Source organism: Nerophis ophidion, linkage group LG14, assembly GCF_033978795.1.
Source record: "Nerophis ophidion isolate RoL-2023_Sa linkage group LG14, RoL_Noph_v1.0, whole genome shotgun sequence".
NCBI classification, from domain to species: domain Eukaryota; kingdom Metazoa; phylum Chordata; class Actinopteri; order Syngnathiformes; family Syngnathidae; genus Nerophis; species Nerophis ophidion.
Genome location: NC_084624.1, coordinates 30,771,231 through 30,786,918, shown reverse-complemented (window position 1 = coordinate 30,786,918; position 15,688 = coordinate 30,771,231). Strand labels below are relative to the sequence as shown.

General features: G+C 41.0%; 2 protein-coding genes across 2 annotated transcripts in view; one reads left to right on the top strand and one right to left on the bottom strand.

Annotated features, from left to right (window-relative positions):
• clcn2a (chloride channel, voltage-sensitive 2a) overlaps window positions 1–1,789 on the bottom strand; it is a 165,262-nt gene extending 163,473 nt beyond the window's left edge. Inside the window, exon 1 of the mRNA XM_061920376.1 lies at window positions 1,302–1,789. The gene's annotated coding sequence lies outside the window, so the exon portion shown is untranslated. The remainder of the gene's footprint in view (window positions 1–1,301) is intronic.
• A 5,661-nt stretch (window positions 1,790–7,450) lies between these two features.
• Window positions 7,451–15,355, top strand: thpo (thrombopoietin). Its single transcript, XM_061921124.1, has 5 exons — window positions 7,451–7,811; window positions 7,895–8,019; window positions 11,813–11,899; window positions 11,998–12,162; window positions 13,698–15,355. The coding sequence occupies exons 1-5, from the start codon at window positions 7,799–7,801 to the stop codon at window positions 13,848–13,850; spliced, it is 543 nt and encodes a 180-aa protein (XP_061777108.1). The 5' UTR covers window positions 7,451–7,798; the 3' UTR covers window positions 13,851–15,355.
• The last annotated feature ends 333 nt before the right edge of the window (window positions 15,356–15,688 follow it).

The following is a 15,688-nucleotide window of genomic DNA, read 5'->3' as shown; positions in this document are numbered from 1 at the left end:
ATGAACCTTTTAATAGGGAGCCAAACAAGTTTTGCATTGAATATTGAACAAGCAAGGCTTATATAACTTCATAGGTACATGCAAAATCGAGTTTCAAATAATAATAATAATAGTTAAAAAATATCAATGGCATATCAAATAAAATTTAAGTAAAAATTGAGTGCCCCTTTTTTTTATTTGTAGCCTTCTGAGGTAAATATCAAAATAAACTTTGTCCACAGGCTAATAATACATTTAAAAATAAAATAACAATAATGAATGAATAAAACATTCAAGCCTTTAAGTAACAAGAGAAACTGCATGAATAATCTTTAATTTTTTTTTCATGAAAAAGGGACGTTTTTGTCAAGAAAAAGGGAGGTTTTTGTGGTTGGTGCACTAATTGTAAGTGTATATTGTGTTTTTTATGTTGATTTAATGAAAAAAAAACAAATAAATAAATAAAATGCCATCCATCCATCCATTTTCTACCGCTTATTCCCTTTCGGGGTCGCGGGGGGCGCTGGCGCCTATCTCAGCTACAATCGGGCGGAAGGCGGGGTACACCCTGGACAAGTCGCCACCTCATCGCAGGGCCAACACGGATAGACAGAAAACATTCACACTCACATTCACACACTAGGGCCAATTTAGTGTTGCCAATCAACCTATCCCCAGGTGCATGTCTTTGGAAGTGGGAGGAAGCCGGAGTACCCGAATAAAAATGAATAAAAAATTCTTCTGGTGGTTGGGGACCACTGCTTTATAGTACTGGCGAGCCAGCTGTAATGTTAATTTGATATTGCCTCAAGGGCCAAATGAAATTGTACGGCGGGCCAAATTTGGCCCGCGGGCCAGAGTTTGACACTAATGCTATTGGGGCTCTTTAACATATCACTTTTGGCAAACAGTTTGCAAAGTGCTGCACATTACCGAAAAGTATCGAAATACATTTTGGGTACCAGTACCCGTAGCAAAATATTGGTATCGGGACAACACTTTATGAAGGTGACCTCTTGCAGAATGGAGTGTTTATAATGACATTTTTAGTTCCTCCTGCTCCCATATAAGGAATACATTTTAAAAAGTGCATTATTTGAATAATTCCTGGTCATTGTAGGATAGAACATGGATGGATGGGATGGATGTTGTGCAAAGTATACAACCACTTGCATGTTATGATTGCAAGTTATCCAATGTAAGGCAATAACGCCAACACAGTATCACAATCACACCTTCAGCATTTGCCCTTGAGCAAAAATGTGGACCAAGAGTTGAAGGGGAAGCAAACAAGCCATCCTATGACGACGCAGCGTACTCACGTTTCCACTGGGATGACTTCTTTCCTCGCCTCCCCAGCGCTGCGGATCCCAAGTCGTCAGCTGCGCGGCTCCATCTCACCTCTCGGGATGGAACAAGTTGTGCCAAGGGCGCGCACAGCTACAGGTTGCGGCGCCCTCTTTAAGCCCCAACGTGGTCCGGCTTCGAACAACACGCGTGGGAGGTATCGGCGGATGCCACGGACCGGCCTCTTGCAGAAGCGCGATCCATTCAGCTGCGCGCTTAAAGTTGGAATTAGCGGACTTAACGTCTTCGTGCCACGCTGGACCTGAAATAAAGTCTCCCTATAACGCCGCCTGGTGTGGGAGGAGGACAGCGGGGCGCCGAGAGTCGTGTCCGTGATGCAATGCGGGTAGCGCCGGTGCCGCGTCCTGCAGCGTTCTCCATGCGGGGAGACACGCCGTCGCCTCGGTCATTATCTGGGGACCTGCGGAGAGCATTCGTCTTAATTTCTGCATTGTCTGCAGAGATAAGGGGGAGGGAAAGTGTGCGAATGCTCAATTCCTTCCGCGGTCTCCTCTCTCCTCCACCTCCTCCACGCATGCATGCATGCACATATAAGGTCTACATTTTGGCGTTATGCGTCTAAATCAGGGGTCGGGAACCTTTTTGGCTGAGAGAGCCAAGAAAGCCAAATATTTTAAAATGTATTTCTGTAAGAGCCATATAATATTTTTTTAAACACTGAACACATCTAAACGTGTGCATTTTTAATTAAGACCAACATTTCTAGAGTATAATAGGTCTCTTATTATTCGTAATATCATTGTTATTCTGAAGCTAACTGTGGAGGGGGCGTGGCCTGCCAGGCCCAGCCTCGAAATCAAGTGCGTAGATGGTCTACCTGGGCTTTGTTATCTAATCACCTGTCGCTCTGTTTATAAGCAGCAGCCAGGAGGAGAGACGGGGTTGGGGCTGGAGCCAGAGTGCGAGCGAGAACGAAAGAGAAAAAGACAATTGCTGGAAAGCAACTGAGAGACTTAGTGAAAAATAAATAAATATTGTAAACCTGAAACAGGCTCTCATGTCGGTGCTTGGTGGTCTGAAGAACCCCCAGGAGGGCAAGTCCCACACTAAACAATAATAAATAAATAACTTCTTACCCTCAATGCAACTTCTTGAATAAGTGCGGTAGAAAACGGATGGATGGATTAAAAACTCATTAGCATGTTTTATATTTTGAACGTAATTTTTAACACTGTGATTACAAGTGGAATTATTCATTACTTATCATGTTAACCAATGTCAACTCAGATTTATCCTAGAGCCAGATGCAGTCATCAAAAGAGCCACAACTGGCTCGCGAGCCATAGGTTCCCTACCCCTGCTCTAAATAATGACCTCCAGGAACAGCTTTGCGGGCGCAGAGAGCTCCGTCAGCGTCCAAACAAACATGTGAAGATGGATGGTGCATTCTCCCTAACTTGACTCCTGCCTCTATTTTGACAGCTGTTATACCTCATCAACCGTCCTGACTATCACATTCAGCAGCAGTGTAAATCAGATCTGGGCAAAATACAACCCGCGGGCTACATGTGATGTGACATAAATCCGGCCTGACGGACATTCTACGTAATTGTTTTAGACCATCCATCCATCCATTCATCCGTCTTCTTCCGCTTATCTGAGGTTGGGTCGCGGGGGCGCAGCCTAAGCAGGGAAGCCCAGACTTTCCGCTCCCCACCCACTTCGTCCAGCTCTTCCCGGGGGATCCCGAGGCGTTCCCAGGTCAGCAGGGAGACATGGTCGTCCCAACGTGTCCTGGGTCTTCCCCGTGGCCTCTTACCGGTTGGACGTGCCCTAAACACCTCCCTAGGGAGGCGTTCAAGTGGCATTCTGACCAGATGCCCGAAACACCTCATCTGGCTCCTCTCGCTGTGGAGGAGCCGCAGCTTTACTTTGAGCTCCCCCCAGATGGCAGAGCTTCTCACCCTATCTCTAAGGCAGAGCCCCGCCACCCGGCGGAGGACGTTCATTTCGGCCGCTTGTACCCGTGATCTTGTCCTTTCGGTCATAACCCAAAGCTCATGACCATAGGTGAGGATGGGAACGTAGATCCACCGGTAAATTGAGAGATTTGCCTTCCAGCTCAGCTCCTTCTTCACCACAACGGATCGATACAGCGTCCGCATTACTGAAGACGCCGCACCGATACGCCTGTCGATCTCACGATCCACTCTTCCCTCACTCGTGAACAAAACTCCTAGGTACCTGAACTCCTCCACTTGGGGCAGGGTCTCATCCCCAACCCGGAGATGGCACCCTACCCTTTTTCGGGCAAGAACCATGGACTCAGACTTGGAGGTCCTGATACTCATCTCAGTCGCTTCACATTTTTTTAGACCTTTAAAATCAAAACTGTCAACGCCGTTATGATGTGCAGTGCTGCTTTTAAATGACCGTAAGTCTTAAACTATACAAAGTAATTCAATAGTTGAAATCTGCACTTTTGGGTGCTATAGACTTTTGACAAGAACAAGAAAGTTTGATCACATTACGCCTGTACTGGCTCACCTGCACTGGCTTCCTGTGCACTTAAGATGTGACTTTAAGGTTTTACTACTTACATATAAAATACTTCACGGTCTAGCTCCATCCTATCTTGCCGATTGTATTGTACCATATGTCCGGGCAAGAAATCTGCGTTCAAAGGACTCCGGCTTATTAGTGATTCCCAAAGCCCAAAAAAAGTCGGCGGGCTATAGAGCTTTTTCATTTCGGGCTCCAGTACTCTGGAATGCCCTCCCGGTAACAGTTCGAGATGCCACCTCAGTAGACGCATTTAAGTCTCACCTTAAAACTCATTTGTATACTCTAGCCTTTAAATAGACTCCCTTTTTAGACCAGTTGATCTGCTGTTTCTTTTCTTTTTCTTCTATGTCCCACTCTCCCTTATGGAAGGGGACCGGTCCGATCCGGTGGCCATGTACTGCTTGCCTGTGTATCGGCTGGGGACATCTCTGCGCTGCTGATCCGCCTCCGCTTGGGATAGTTTCCTGCTGGCTCCGCTGTGAACGGGACTCTCGCTGCTGTGTTGGATCCGCTTTGGACTGGACTCTCGCGACTGTGTTGGATCCATTATAGATTGAACTTTCACAGTATCATGTTAGACCCGCTCGACATCCATTGCTTTCCTCCTCTCCAAGGTTCTCATAGTCATCATTGTCACCGACGTCCCACTGGGTCATTATTGTCACCGATGTCCCACTGGGTGTGAGTTTTCCTTGCCCTTATGTGGGCCTACCGAGGATGTCGTAGTGATTTGTGCAGCCCTTTGAGACACTAGTGATTTAGGGCTATATAAGTAAACATTGATTGATGATAGTCGTTACTACAGTAATCTACCTCAGTGGTCCCCAACCACAGGTCCGGGGACTGATACCGGTCCGTGACGCATTGCTACCGGGCCGCAGAGAAACATTAAATAATTTATAAAGGACTGCATTTTCTCCAACTAAATTTAGCCTGTCCCACTAGACCAGGGGTGTCAATTTTGTTTTCATTGAGGGCCGCACCGCAGTCATGGCTGCCATTAGAGCGCTGCTTGTAGCACCTGCTCTAATCAAGAGACCATTATTCAAACCTGTCTTTGCCAGTCAGTCATCCTGGCGTCATTGCTTGTTTCATCCGATATCATAGTTCATGCTGCTTGTTTTCATGTCCATTTCCAAGTTTATACTAGTTGTTCCATTCATGCCGTGTCCACGTAAGTGTTAGTTGTTTCATGCCACAGTAAGTCTTGTTTGGTCCATGCCATAGTCCATGTTAAGTGTTTAGCTTTAATGTTTCCTGCGTTATGTTTTTTTGTTCGTTAGCTTCTCATGTGAACGGCATGCTTTTTTTTTGTTTGGTTCCAGTCTTTGTGATGTGTAGGATTAATTGAGAAAATAAATATGTTCCTACCTGCAAGTCTTGTTCGGAATAGTCCGAACAAGACAAACCTCGCAGTTAGCTGCGACCCCCGTTATGACAAATGTAAAGGCTCAAGCAAAGCCAACAGATCAAGTGTGTAGCTTTCATTTCTTAAGAAACTTTTTTTATTTTTTTCCATTTTATAATTAGCTTATTGAGTCCAACTGCCGAGAAATATGATGAACATTTCTAAGCATTTACAAGCACTTCACCCAAAATTCAAGCATTTTTCAAACCTTGAAAACAACAACACAGCATTTTCTGCTGAAACTCTATACTCACTCTTACTTGTTTTAATGCTACGCTCAAGCAGGGCTGTGACCAGGATTTGACAACTACCGAGGTCATAAAATAGGGATCCAACAGTAGCTTTGAAAAGCTGAAATCCTCAATCAATCAATTTTATACCGGCAAAACCAACATTCGTGACGTCAGTATAATTTCATGTTAACGTTATGTTGACAGCACATTTCGGATTGGATGATGTTTAAAGTAAAAGTGGATTTCGTTGTGTATTGATGTTGTCTGGAGTTGCAGCGGGTTCAGCTGTGCGTGACCAAAGATAGGTATATTGAGAAATAATGAGATGATGAGAGAGGACACAAAATATATTTACAGTCAATCATATCATCTTCTTCTTGTCACTTAAAAAATACAGAGGACATTACTTCTGTGTCCTCAATGGTAGTTACGGCCATGCACTCAAGCTCTCAAGCTGGTTGACCAAGTGAATTAAGCAGCGAAGAAAAAAAAAGGTTGTGACGTCGTATACAACGCAGAAATTCTCCATTAGTTGTGTACAGAGGTCATCTGTATTCTTCTCTGATTAACAACCCTTCTGATGCAATTGGTCAGGGCCGTAACCACGTAAATCGCAAAATGCGGCCAACCAAAATATTAGATTGTAATATATTGCACATGCTCACTACAAAAGATTGCGGGAATTTATTTCAGACTCTTTAGATTTTTTTGGTATGCATGAAAGGGATGTTGACAGACCACATACATTCCTTCCGTTGTTTTCCGCCATTGTATATACAAACAAATAATAGTTGTGGTCAGCTTATCCTTCTAAGAACCAGCGTCCTCTGTCGACGGTTGCATGAGTTTCACTTTATAAGTTTAATTTTACAGTCCACGTTTTGGGAGGAGGTCCAAGAAAGCCAAAGTGACTCAATACAAACACAGGGCCTCCTTATGCAAGAAGGTACATTTCATCTGTGTGCAGCTATGAACACCTGACTAAGGCAAGGGTCGGCAACCCAAACTGTTGAAAGAGTCATATTGGACCAAAAAAATAAAAATCTATTTGAAAACCCTTATATAAGTGTTATAATGAAGACAACACATGATGTAAGTGTGTATATTAGCTTTATTAGACTACTATTAAAATGACTATGTGTCGCAGGCTGATGCAAATCTACGTTGACAGAAATGTTGAAATGTAATATTTATTGTACACATTTTACGACATTGGAAAACATTACTAAAACAGAGGCTTTTTAGAAGGTGTGATAAGTCCTGGACATTACTGGCTTAAAATGGCCAAAGTTAAAGATCTGTGCATTCGAGTTGAAGGAAACGGAAACTACAAATAAAATGACCTCAAATATACCTAAAATACTAGGCATAATGATGCATTATGTACATACAGCTAGCATAAATAGCATCGATTAGCTTGCAGTTTTACAGTGACCAAATATGTCCGATTAGCACTCCACACGTCAATAACATCAACAAAGCTCACATTTGTGGATTCACGCACAGCTAAAAAAGTTTGGTGGACAAATAGAGACAAAGAAGGCGTGGCATAAAACAGGTTTTTCTGTGGCAGCATCAAGGAAAGTTGTACATGTAAACAAACTACGGTGCGTTCAAGGACTTCCGAATTCAGGACAAAATGGCGCACGCCAAATACTCTCAGCAGTGTGTCATGTTTGTCCTCCAACAGAAATCAAATTGAAAAAAATATATATATTATTATTTTCCTCATCTTTTTCCATTTTCATACATTTTTGAAAAAGCTCCAGGGAACCACAAGGGTGCTAACATTGCCGACCCCCGGACTAAGGAAATTGAACTTAAGGCCTTTTGGTCACAGGCTGTATTCCTAAATTTTGCCCATGTGCTACTATATGAACCGGAACTGCTACCTCTTGTGGCCACTTTGACAAAAGGTAAACGGCCTCCAGGAGTGACAATTTGATGTCAGCTGTGCAAATGGAGTCTTTCACAATCATAAATCATTAACCTTTCCGTAGGCGACGGAGCCAGTCCCACGAACGTCCACAGTCAGTGGGTGGCAAAAACTAAGCACCGTATCAATGAAATGCCATTTTTTGTCTATAATGTTTTCGCTATGCCAGAAAGTTGGAGCGCAGCCTACTCTCTGGCTAGATAGCTCTTCCCCCTGCTGAATCACAAGGCTGGAAATCAAGAGGGGAGAAGACAAAAAGAAAACACAGCTCCTCTGTGGAAGATCTCACTACGGACACGGGTCATTTTTCACCTGGCTTGCCTCTTTAATGGAACAAATGTGGACTTATCGAGCGTGGCAAAGCAGGGCATGGCTTTAAGCAGTGAGTAGTTTGTTACTTTGTGGGCTAAATGTGCCGTGAGGCTTGGAGTGACTCGACTTCAATGTATTCATGTGTTCATCCAGGGCTCCTGCTGCTATGTATGTTAGTCTCTGAAGTGCGGGATGCGGGGACCAAGCCCATTGACTTTGTGTGCAGCAGATCGGCCAGAAGGGCAATGAATATTGTGGCAGAGATGCAAGCTGCAATGGTGAGGACTTAGCTGGCGTATTGTTGCATCCCGAGTAAGCACAACATATTTTCAAGGACTCGCTGTGATGAAACATGTAAACATTCTCAGTGTTCATCTTGACGGAAGTTTTTAATTTAATTGTAGTCTGTCTTTTGACAAAAATATATTTTAGTAAATGTAATCGACTAATATATAAAGTATGAAAAACAAAGCATCATGAAAGTTTCCTTCCAAGCTAAATATTTTTCAGAATTGTAAAAAACTCAAAACTAGTGAAGTTGGCAAAAACAGAATGCAATGATTTGAAAATCCTTTTCAACTTGTGTTCAATTGAATACACTCCAAAGACAAGTTACTTAACATTCGAACTGGTGAACTTTATTTGTTGCAAATGATAGCTCATTTGGAATTTGATGCCTGCAACATGTTTCAAAAAAGCTGGTACAAATGGCAAAAAAGACTGAGAAAGTTGAGTAATGCTCATCAAACACTTATTTGGAGCATCCAACAGGTGAACAGGTTAATTGGGAACAGGTGGATGCCAGGATTGCGTATAAAAGCAGCTTCCATGAAATGCTCAGTCATTCAGAAACAAGGATGGGGTCAGGGTCACCACTTTGTGAACAAATGCGTTCACAAAGTGAACGTATATTTCTCAACCGTAATATCATCAAAAGGGTTCAGAGAATCTGGAGAAATCACTGCATGGCCGAAAAACAACATTGAATGCCTGTGACCATCAATCCTTCAGGCTGTACTGAATCAAAAACCAACATCAGTTTGTAAAAGATATCTCCACATGAGCTCAGGAACACTTCAGAAAACCACTGTCAGTAACGATAGTTCGTCGCTACATCTGTAAGTGCAAGTTATGCAAGCGAAAGCCATTTATCAACAACATCCAGAAACGCCTCCGGCTTCACTGGGCCCGAGCTCATCTAAGATGGACTGATGCAAAGTGGAAAAGTGTTCTGTGGTTGGATGAGTCCAAATTTTAACTTGTTTTTGGAAACCGTGACCATCTTGTTCTCAGGATCAAAAAGTATAAGAACCATCTGGACGGACTGTTTTAGGCGCAAAGTTCAAAAGCCAGCATCTGTGATGGTATTGGGGTGTACTAGTGCTTAAGGCATGGGTAACTTCACATCTGTGAAGGCACCATTAATGCTGAAAGGTACATACAGGTTTTGGAGCAACATATGTAACACAGTGGTAAAAATGCCACTGTGCCAACATTTTTGCAACGTTAAATTCTAAGTTTTTGATTATTGGCAAAAAATATTTAGTTTCTCAGTTCGAATATTAAGTACCATATTTTACGCACTATTAGGCGCACCTAAAACCAAACATTTTCTCAAAAGCTGACAGTGCGCCTTATAATCCGGTGGGCCTTATATATGGACCAATATTGAGCCACAACAGGTCTCACAACTACGGTAAACAGCCGCCGATTTCATTTCCTCCCGTAGGAGAAGAAGCGCGCGGTGCATGCTGGGATATGACTGGGGTGGGCCGTTTTCATTTACATTTGTGTGTTTATGCAAAGACCCCAAAAAGGCTCCTATTGAGAGACATGATTTCAGGAAAGCAGAAATTGTCACTGAACAGCTAGACTACAGCAGCGACACTGACTCCATTAATGACGTCTCGAAATAGTGCAAAGCAATAGCAATATGTCATTAACTCAACGTTGCTCAAACGTTAACGTCACACAACACAACACATCCTCATCCACGAATCCCTCGAATTCTTCTTCTTCAGTGTCCGACTTAAACATGCCGCAAGAGGTCTCGCAACTATGGTAAGCAGCCGCCAACTTCTTTTTCCCTCGTAGAAGAAGAAGCGTGCGGTGCATGCTGGGATATATGACTGCGGGACGCTTGCCGTTTCTGTGTGTTTATGTAAAGACCCCAAAATGGCTCCTATTAAGAGATACGCTTACGACGCAGTGTTTAAACTCAAGGTGATCAGTCACACAGTAGAACACGGGAATAGAGCAGCAGCGAGAGGATTTAACATTAGCAGCAGCGAGAGAATTTAACAATCAAAGCAGCGACAGTGACTCGTTTAATGACGACTTCGACGAGACGGAGCCGGGCATGTTGGATGCCGTATTCGCCCAACTGTTTGATTCGAACACTGAAGAGGAAGAATTTGAGGGATTCGTGGATGAGGAATAACTTAATAAAGTGAGCTTTACATGTTTATTTTGTGTATTGTGTTGTGTGTGACGTTATCGTTTGAGCAACATTGAGTTATTGATATATTATTGCTTTGCACTATTTCGAGTGTTACTATATTGTGATTGCACTAACGTTTGATTTACCGTAAGAGTATCAGACTGTTTTTTACGTCTTTATTGAATCGGGTAAAATAATAAAAAAGCTGTTTATTCATTTTGGGAGTGAACGCAGTTGTCAGAATGCTGGTTTGTAATCTATTAATAAAGTTTGACTGACCTATCTGCAGAAGTGGGTAGAGTAGCCAGAAATTGTACTCAAGTAAGAGTACTGTTACTTTAGAGATGTATTACTCAAGTAAAAGTAAGGAATAGTCACCCAAATATTTACTTGAGTAAAAGTAAAAAGTATGTTGTGAAAAAACTACTCAAGTACTGAGTAACTGATGAGTAACCTGTTTGTTTAATGATTAGGGCAACAAAAAATGCACAAAAACATAAAAATAGCAACGAGCAAATTCAGAGGCAGGAATACCTCTTAAGCAACTAAAACAATAATGTATGTTAAATAATAGTACATTAAAATAAAATAAAAACAAGGCACATTGAGCCACAATAACTTAACAGCACCATAGGTTCAGTAGGCATTGATTGATTGATTGATTGATTGATTGAAACTTGTATTAGTAGATTGCACAGTACAGTACATATTCCCTACAATTAACCACTAAATGGTAACACCCCAATAAGATTTTTAAAATTAATCAGTTACTTAATAAATGACCAAGTCAAGGTGATCTACCTCATATATACATATACATACACACACATATCATATATATATATATATATATATATACATACATAAATTTATATATATATGTGTATATATATATATATAAATATACATACATACATACATAAATGTATATATACAGTATATCATTTATATTTATTTACCTTTTTTTTTTTCTTTGTCATGAAAAAGGGGGACGTTTTTGTCATGAAAAAGGGAGGTTTTTGTGGTTGGTGCACTAATTGTAAGTATATATTGTGTTTTTTATGTTGATTTAATAATAAAATTTAAAAAATATATATATATATTTTTTTTTAAATAAAAATGAATGAAAAATTATTCTGCGGCCCGGTACCAATCGGGCCACGGCCCGGTACCGGACTGCAGCCCGGTGGTTGGGGACCACTGATCTAAAGGATGCATAACGTAACCCCAGCCTCTGTTGTAGCGTCTATTCTATGCGCCTTATATTGCAGTGCACCTTATATATGAAAACAGTTTTAAAATAGGCCATTCATTGAATGTGCGCCTTATAATCCGGTGCACCTTATAGTGCCGAAAATACGGTATATTGTCTTTGCAGTATATTCAATTAAATATAAGTTGAAAAGGATTTGGAAATCATTGTATTCTGTTTTTATTTACGATTTACAGAACGTGCAAACTTCACTGGTTTTGGGTTTTGGAGTTTTCTTTTGAGCAGTCAGCTTTCTATTTATTTTAATGAAGTCCTTCTCGTGCATCCTGCTCATAATCACTTTGTTATTCTACAATCATTAACATGTTTACTTTGCACTTTCTACCGTATTCATACCATTAAAACTCCATCCCGACAGAATGACTGCAACAGTTCTACCCCACTGTCCACGCCAGTTCATCTCCCCTGCACCGAGCTCCACATAGCATCTTGGGAAAGAAAATCAGTATGTTAGTGCACCCCCAAGTCCAAAATGTTTCATTTGAAATCAATAATCCTTCCAGCAACCAAATTAAATATTGTTTTATATCTCCTGTACCGCAGCATCAGGAGAGGAGAGAAGACATCGTTGCATCCTTGAGGCTCCTTGTGGAGACTGTGACGGTGGCGAGGCCCCTCAGCCAGGCTGAATGCGGCTTGGGGCTTTTGCAGAGGTTGGAGCACAACATCAACAGCTACCTCCTCATCCTCACACATCTTCAACTGAGTGTAAGAGGCTGTCAATGAGACACCAAACAATCGGGGGCACAAACAGCCAGCTTGACATTCGTATGGACCTAAACTATATTCATTTTTCAAAAGTATAAAAAATATTGATCCGGTAAGGTAATCCTAATGCTCTATTGTACTTTAAACTCACAAAGAACACATTTCAACAAACAATTAATATGCATGTTGAATAAGAGAAAATAGGGAGTGAGGGAAGACCTGTTAATGTGTTTTCCTCTGACAATATCAGCGTCATAAGGTGTTGAAATATCCGCGTTTCTCGTAAAATCCAGGCTATCTGAATGATTAGTGTTCTGAGAGTGATGATGGGAATGTTGTGTGTTCACACCCCACTGTCCCCCCACAATGCTTCCTTCCTCAGGACAAGGCGAAGATAGGAGCGCATATTTTCCACATTAGACCTCTTAAAAGCGATGTAATGTACTACTCAGCACTGTAGTGTCCGATTATATACTCCGAGTACAAATCACGGTTCCACAATCATCACGATGAGTACGCATTGATTAATTTCACAAAAAAAATGTGTAAAATCACATAGACATTCCTTAGACATTTTGATGTGTTATTACTGTCAAAAATAACAGTAAATAAATAATACCGTAATAATCAGTTGTGGGCTGTAAGAGCCAGCAAGACCTCCTCTGCTGGCCTAACATAACCAAAAATCATGTTCATAATTAAAGATAAAAGTATTTAATTTACTTTCCTTAAATATCTAAAAGTATTCATATTCTCTTCATGTCATATTATGCTCCTTCCAGTGCTGTTGTTTTTAGGTCCGAGTCCAATCAGAATTCAGCTAGCTTACGTTGCCATGCTGTACGAAATCTGCCTGGGGCCTTCACAATCAACAATGTGAATGTCCGTCCGCTGTAAGGTCACAGGCATTCAATGTTACCTGCAGTGATTTCTCCAGAATATCTGAACCTTTTGATGATATTACAGACCTTAGATGGGGAAATCCCTAAATTCCTCGCAATAGCTCGTTAAGAAATGTTGTTTTTAAACTGTTTGACAATTTGCTTACGCAGTTGTTCACAAAGTGGTGATCCTCGCCCGATCCTTGTTTGTGAACGATCGAGTATTTCATGTAATCTGCTTTTATACCCAATCATGGCACCCATCTGTTCCCAATTAGCCTGTTCACCTGTGGGATTTTACAAATCAGTGCAAGATGAGCATTCCCCAACTTTATCAGTCTTTTTTGCCACTCGTGCCAGCTTTTTTTAAACATGTTGCAGGCATCAAATTCCATATGAGCTAATATTAGCAAAAAATAACAAAGTTTGAACGCTAAGTATCTTATCTTTGCAGTCTATTTAATTGAATAAAGGTTTAAAAGGATTTTTAAATCATTGTATTCTGTTTTTATTTACGATTTACACAATGTGCCAACTTCACTGGTTTTGGGGTTTGTAGAACCGGTCAATCGTGTCCCTAGCCTTTGTATCTCTTTTCATAAAGGTGTAAATGCATTGTGATGACATGAAGATGGCTATTCTATTTTCCCTCAGGACCAACAGGGGTCAGTGGAGAGCGCAGGCTTGTCTTGTGTTCCTGGAAGCACCCTCAGTTTAAACACAGTCCTGCTGAACTACAACCGCCTGATCACAGGCAAACTGGAGCGGTTGATGATTAGCCTGGAAAGCAGATGCACCCCTCAATGACAACATGAACATCTTCAGGAAACACCACTCTCTGTTAGTTATGTTCAATCAATCAATCAAAGTTTATTTATATTGCCCTTAATAAAAAATGTCTTAAAGGGCTGCACAAGCCACAACGACATCCGCGGCTCGGATCCCACATTAGTAACAATTGATCCAGCAGCGGGGCAATGCTGTTTTAAATGGGATTTGAAAAATCTCTTTCTGAATGTTCTGAACTCCTGTTTCAATATGTTGAGTGGAAAAATGCTGCCCGGCCAAAGGAGTTGCAATAGTGTGGATCAAGCTCAACTTCTACAGTACTTTACTTCTTTAAACCGTAAAGCAACAGCGCCTCTGCTGGTTGCGGACAAGTAGTGCACTCCATTCTGCATCAATTGCTGCAAGATGCGATCAATCAACAATCCATTTCACGCAATCAACAGAATTCTTAACACATGTAGTCCTATTAATTTTAGTTTTGCAATGATTGATTTCACATTTAATGGACATGTGGGGTTTTGATAAAGTACATAATTTGACTTGATTAAATAAGCTTATGGACAAATACATTTGCTTCTGTACAGCCTTTAGACTCCATTCCCACTGTGAATGCATCCATCAAAACTATACAGTATACTATACAGTATACCAGAGCAACCTGCTTCTTGTAGTATCATTTATGTTACTGCAAACGATTGTTGATGTTATTTTTGTCATGCTCAATGTTAATATAGCTGTAAAAAATGTAAGCAAGTTGAACTATAGCTGCTATACATTGTAAATAACTTATTTTTGTTATACAGTATACTGCATATATATATTGGGGTTGTCAAAAGGATTATAACAATTTCATCAGATTTATCAGTTTTCAACTTAATTAATTTTAGGTGTGAAATATGCCTATATTCACTGTATCACTAACAGAAAAAAGGTGACAGGACACAATTGTAACATACTGTAATGTATACATATTAAATGAAACATACCACCCATGGATTTATAGCCTTTTTTTCCATTGTTGTTTATTATTTCCTGTCAGACTCTTATTTTGTATTTTCCATTTCCTGGTTTGGCCGTTGGCAGTAGCTTTGCATTGATGGTGCAGATGTGTGGAATTAATAATCAACACTGTTTGAATTGAGCTGAACTGTGTGTTACGGACCTTGTTGCCATTCTGGATTGTTTAGACTTTACCTTTTGCTTCCTCCTAATTTTTTTCTTACTTTACACATACTTTGCACATTCCTTTGCCGAGTTTCTACAAGGAGCTTGCCGTGCTTCCCAGCCTGCCTGCATTCTCGTTTTTGTATATAGTTTCATTTTAATGCACAGGTAGTGGAGCGAAAACTCTTTTTGACTGCACCTGCAAAGATGTCATAGCATTGATTCTGGGGAAAGGCCACGCGTTTGTAGAGTGCACCGTGGCACACAGCATCGGCGTGGTACTTAACACTTTTGGTGTAACTGAAACTTTTCCTGCAAATCACTTCTTTTTGTTTGACTGTTCCATAATTGTTTTGATTTTTTAAATAAAGTCTTCTATATAGCCAGTTGTATAGAAGCATTGTTGTAACAAAGTGATGTGCAAACGTGTCTCTCAATCTTTGCGTCTGTAATGTGATGACTCTTCTTCGGCATTGTAATGCCGGTGTGGTTTTCCCGTGGATGCGTCGAAGCAGAACACAGCATAGGTAAGATAAAGGGTATTTAATAAAAGTCTATGAACAAAAATACTGGTGTAAAGAGAAAAAAGTAAACAAAAGACGCTAGCGTGAAAGCTAGGATAAAACAAGGAAAACTAGAACTTGGTACGAGGACACAAAAGAGTAAACAAAACATTTAGCATGAAAGCTAGA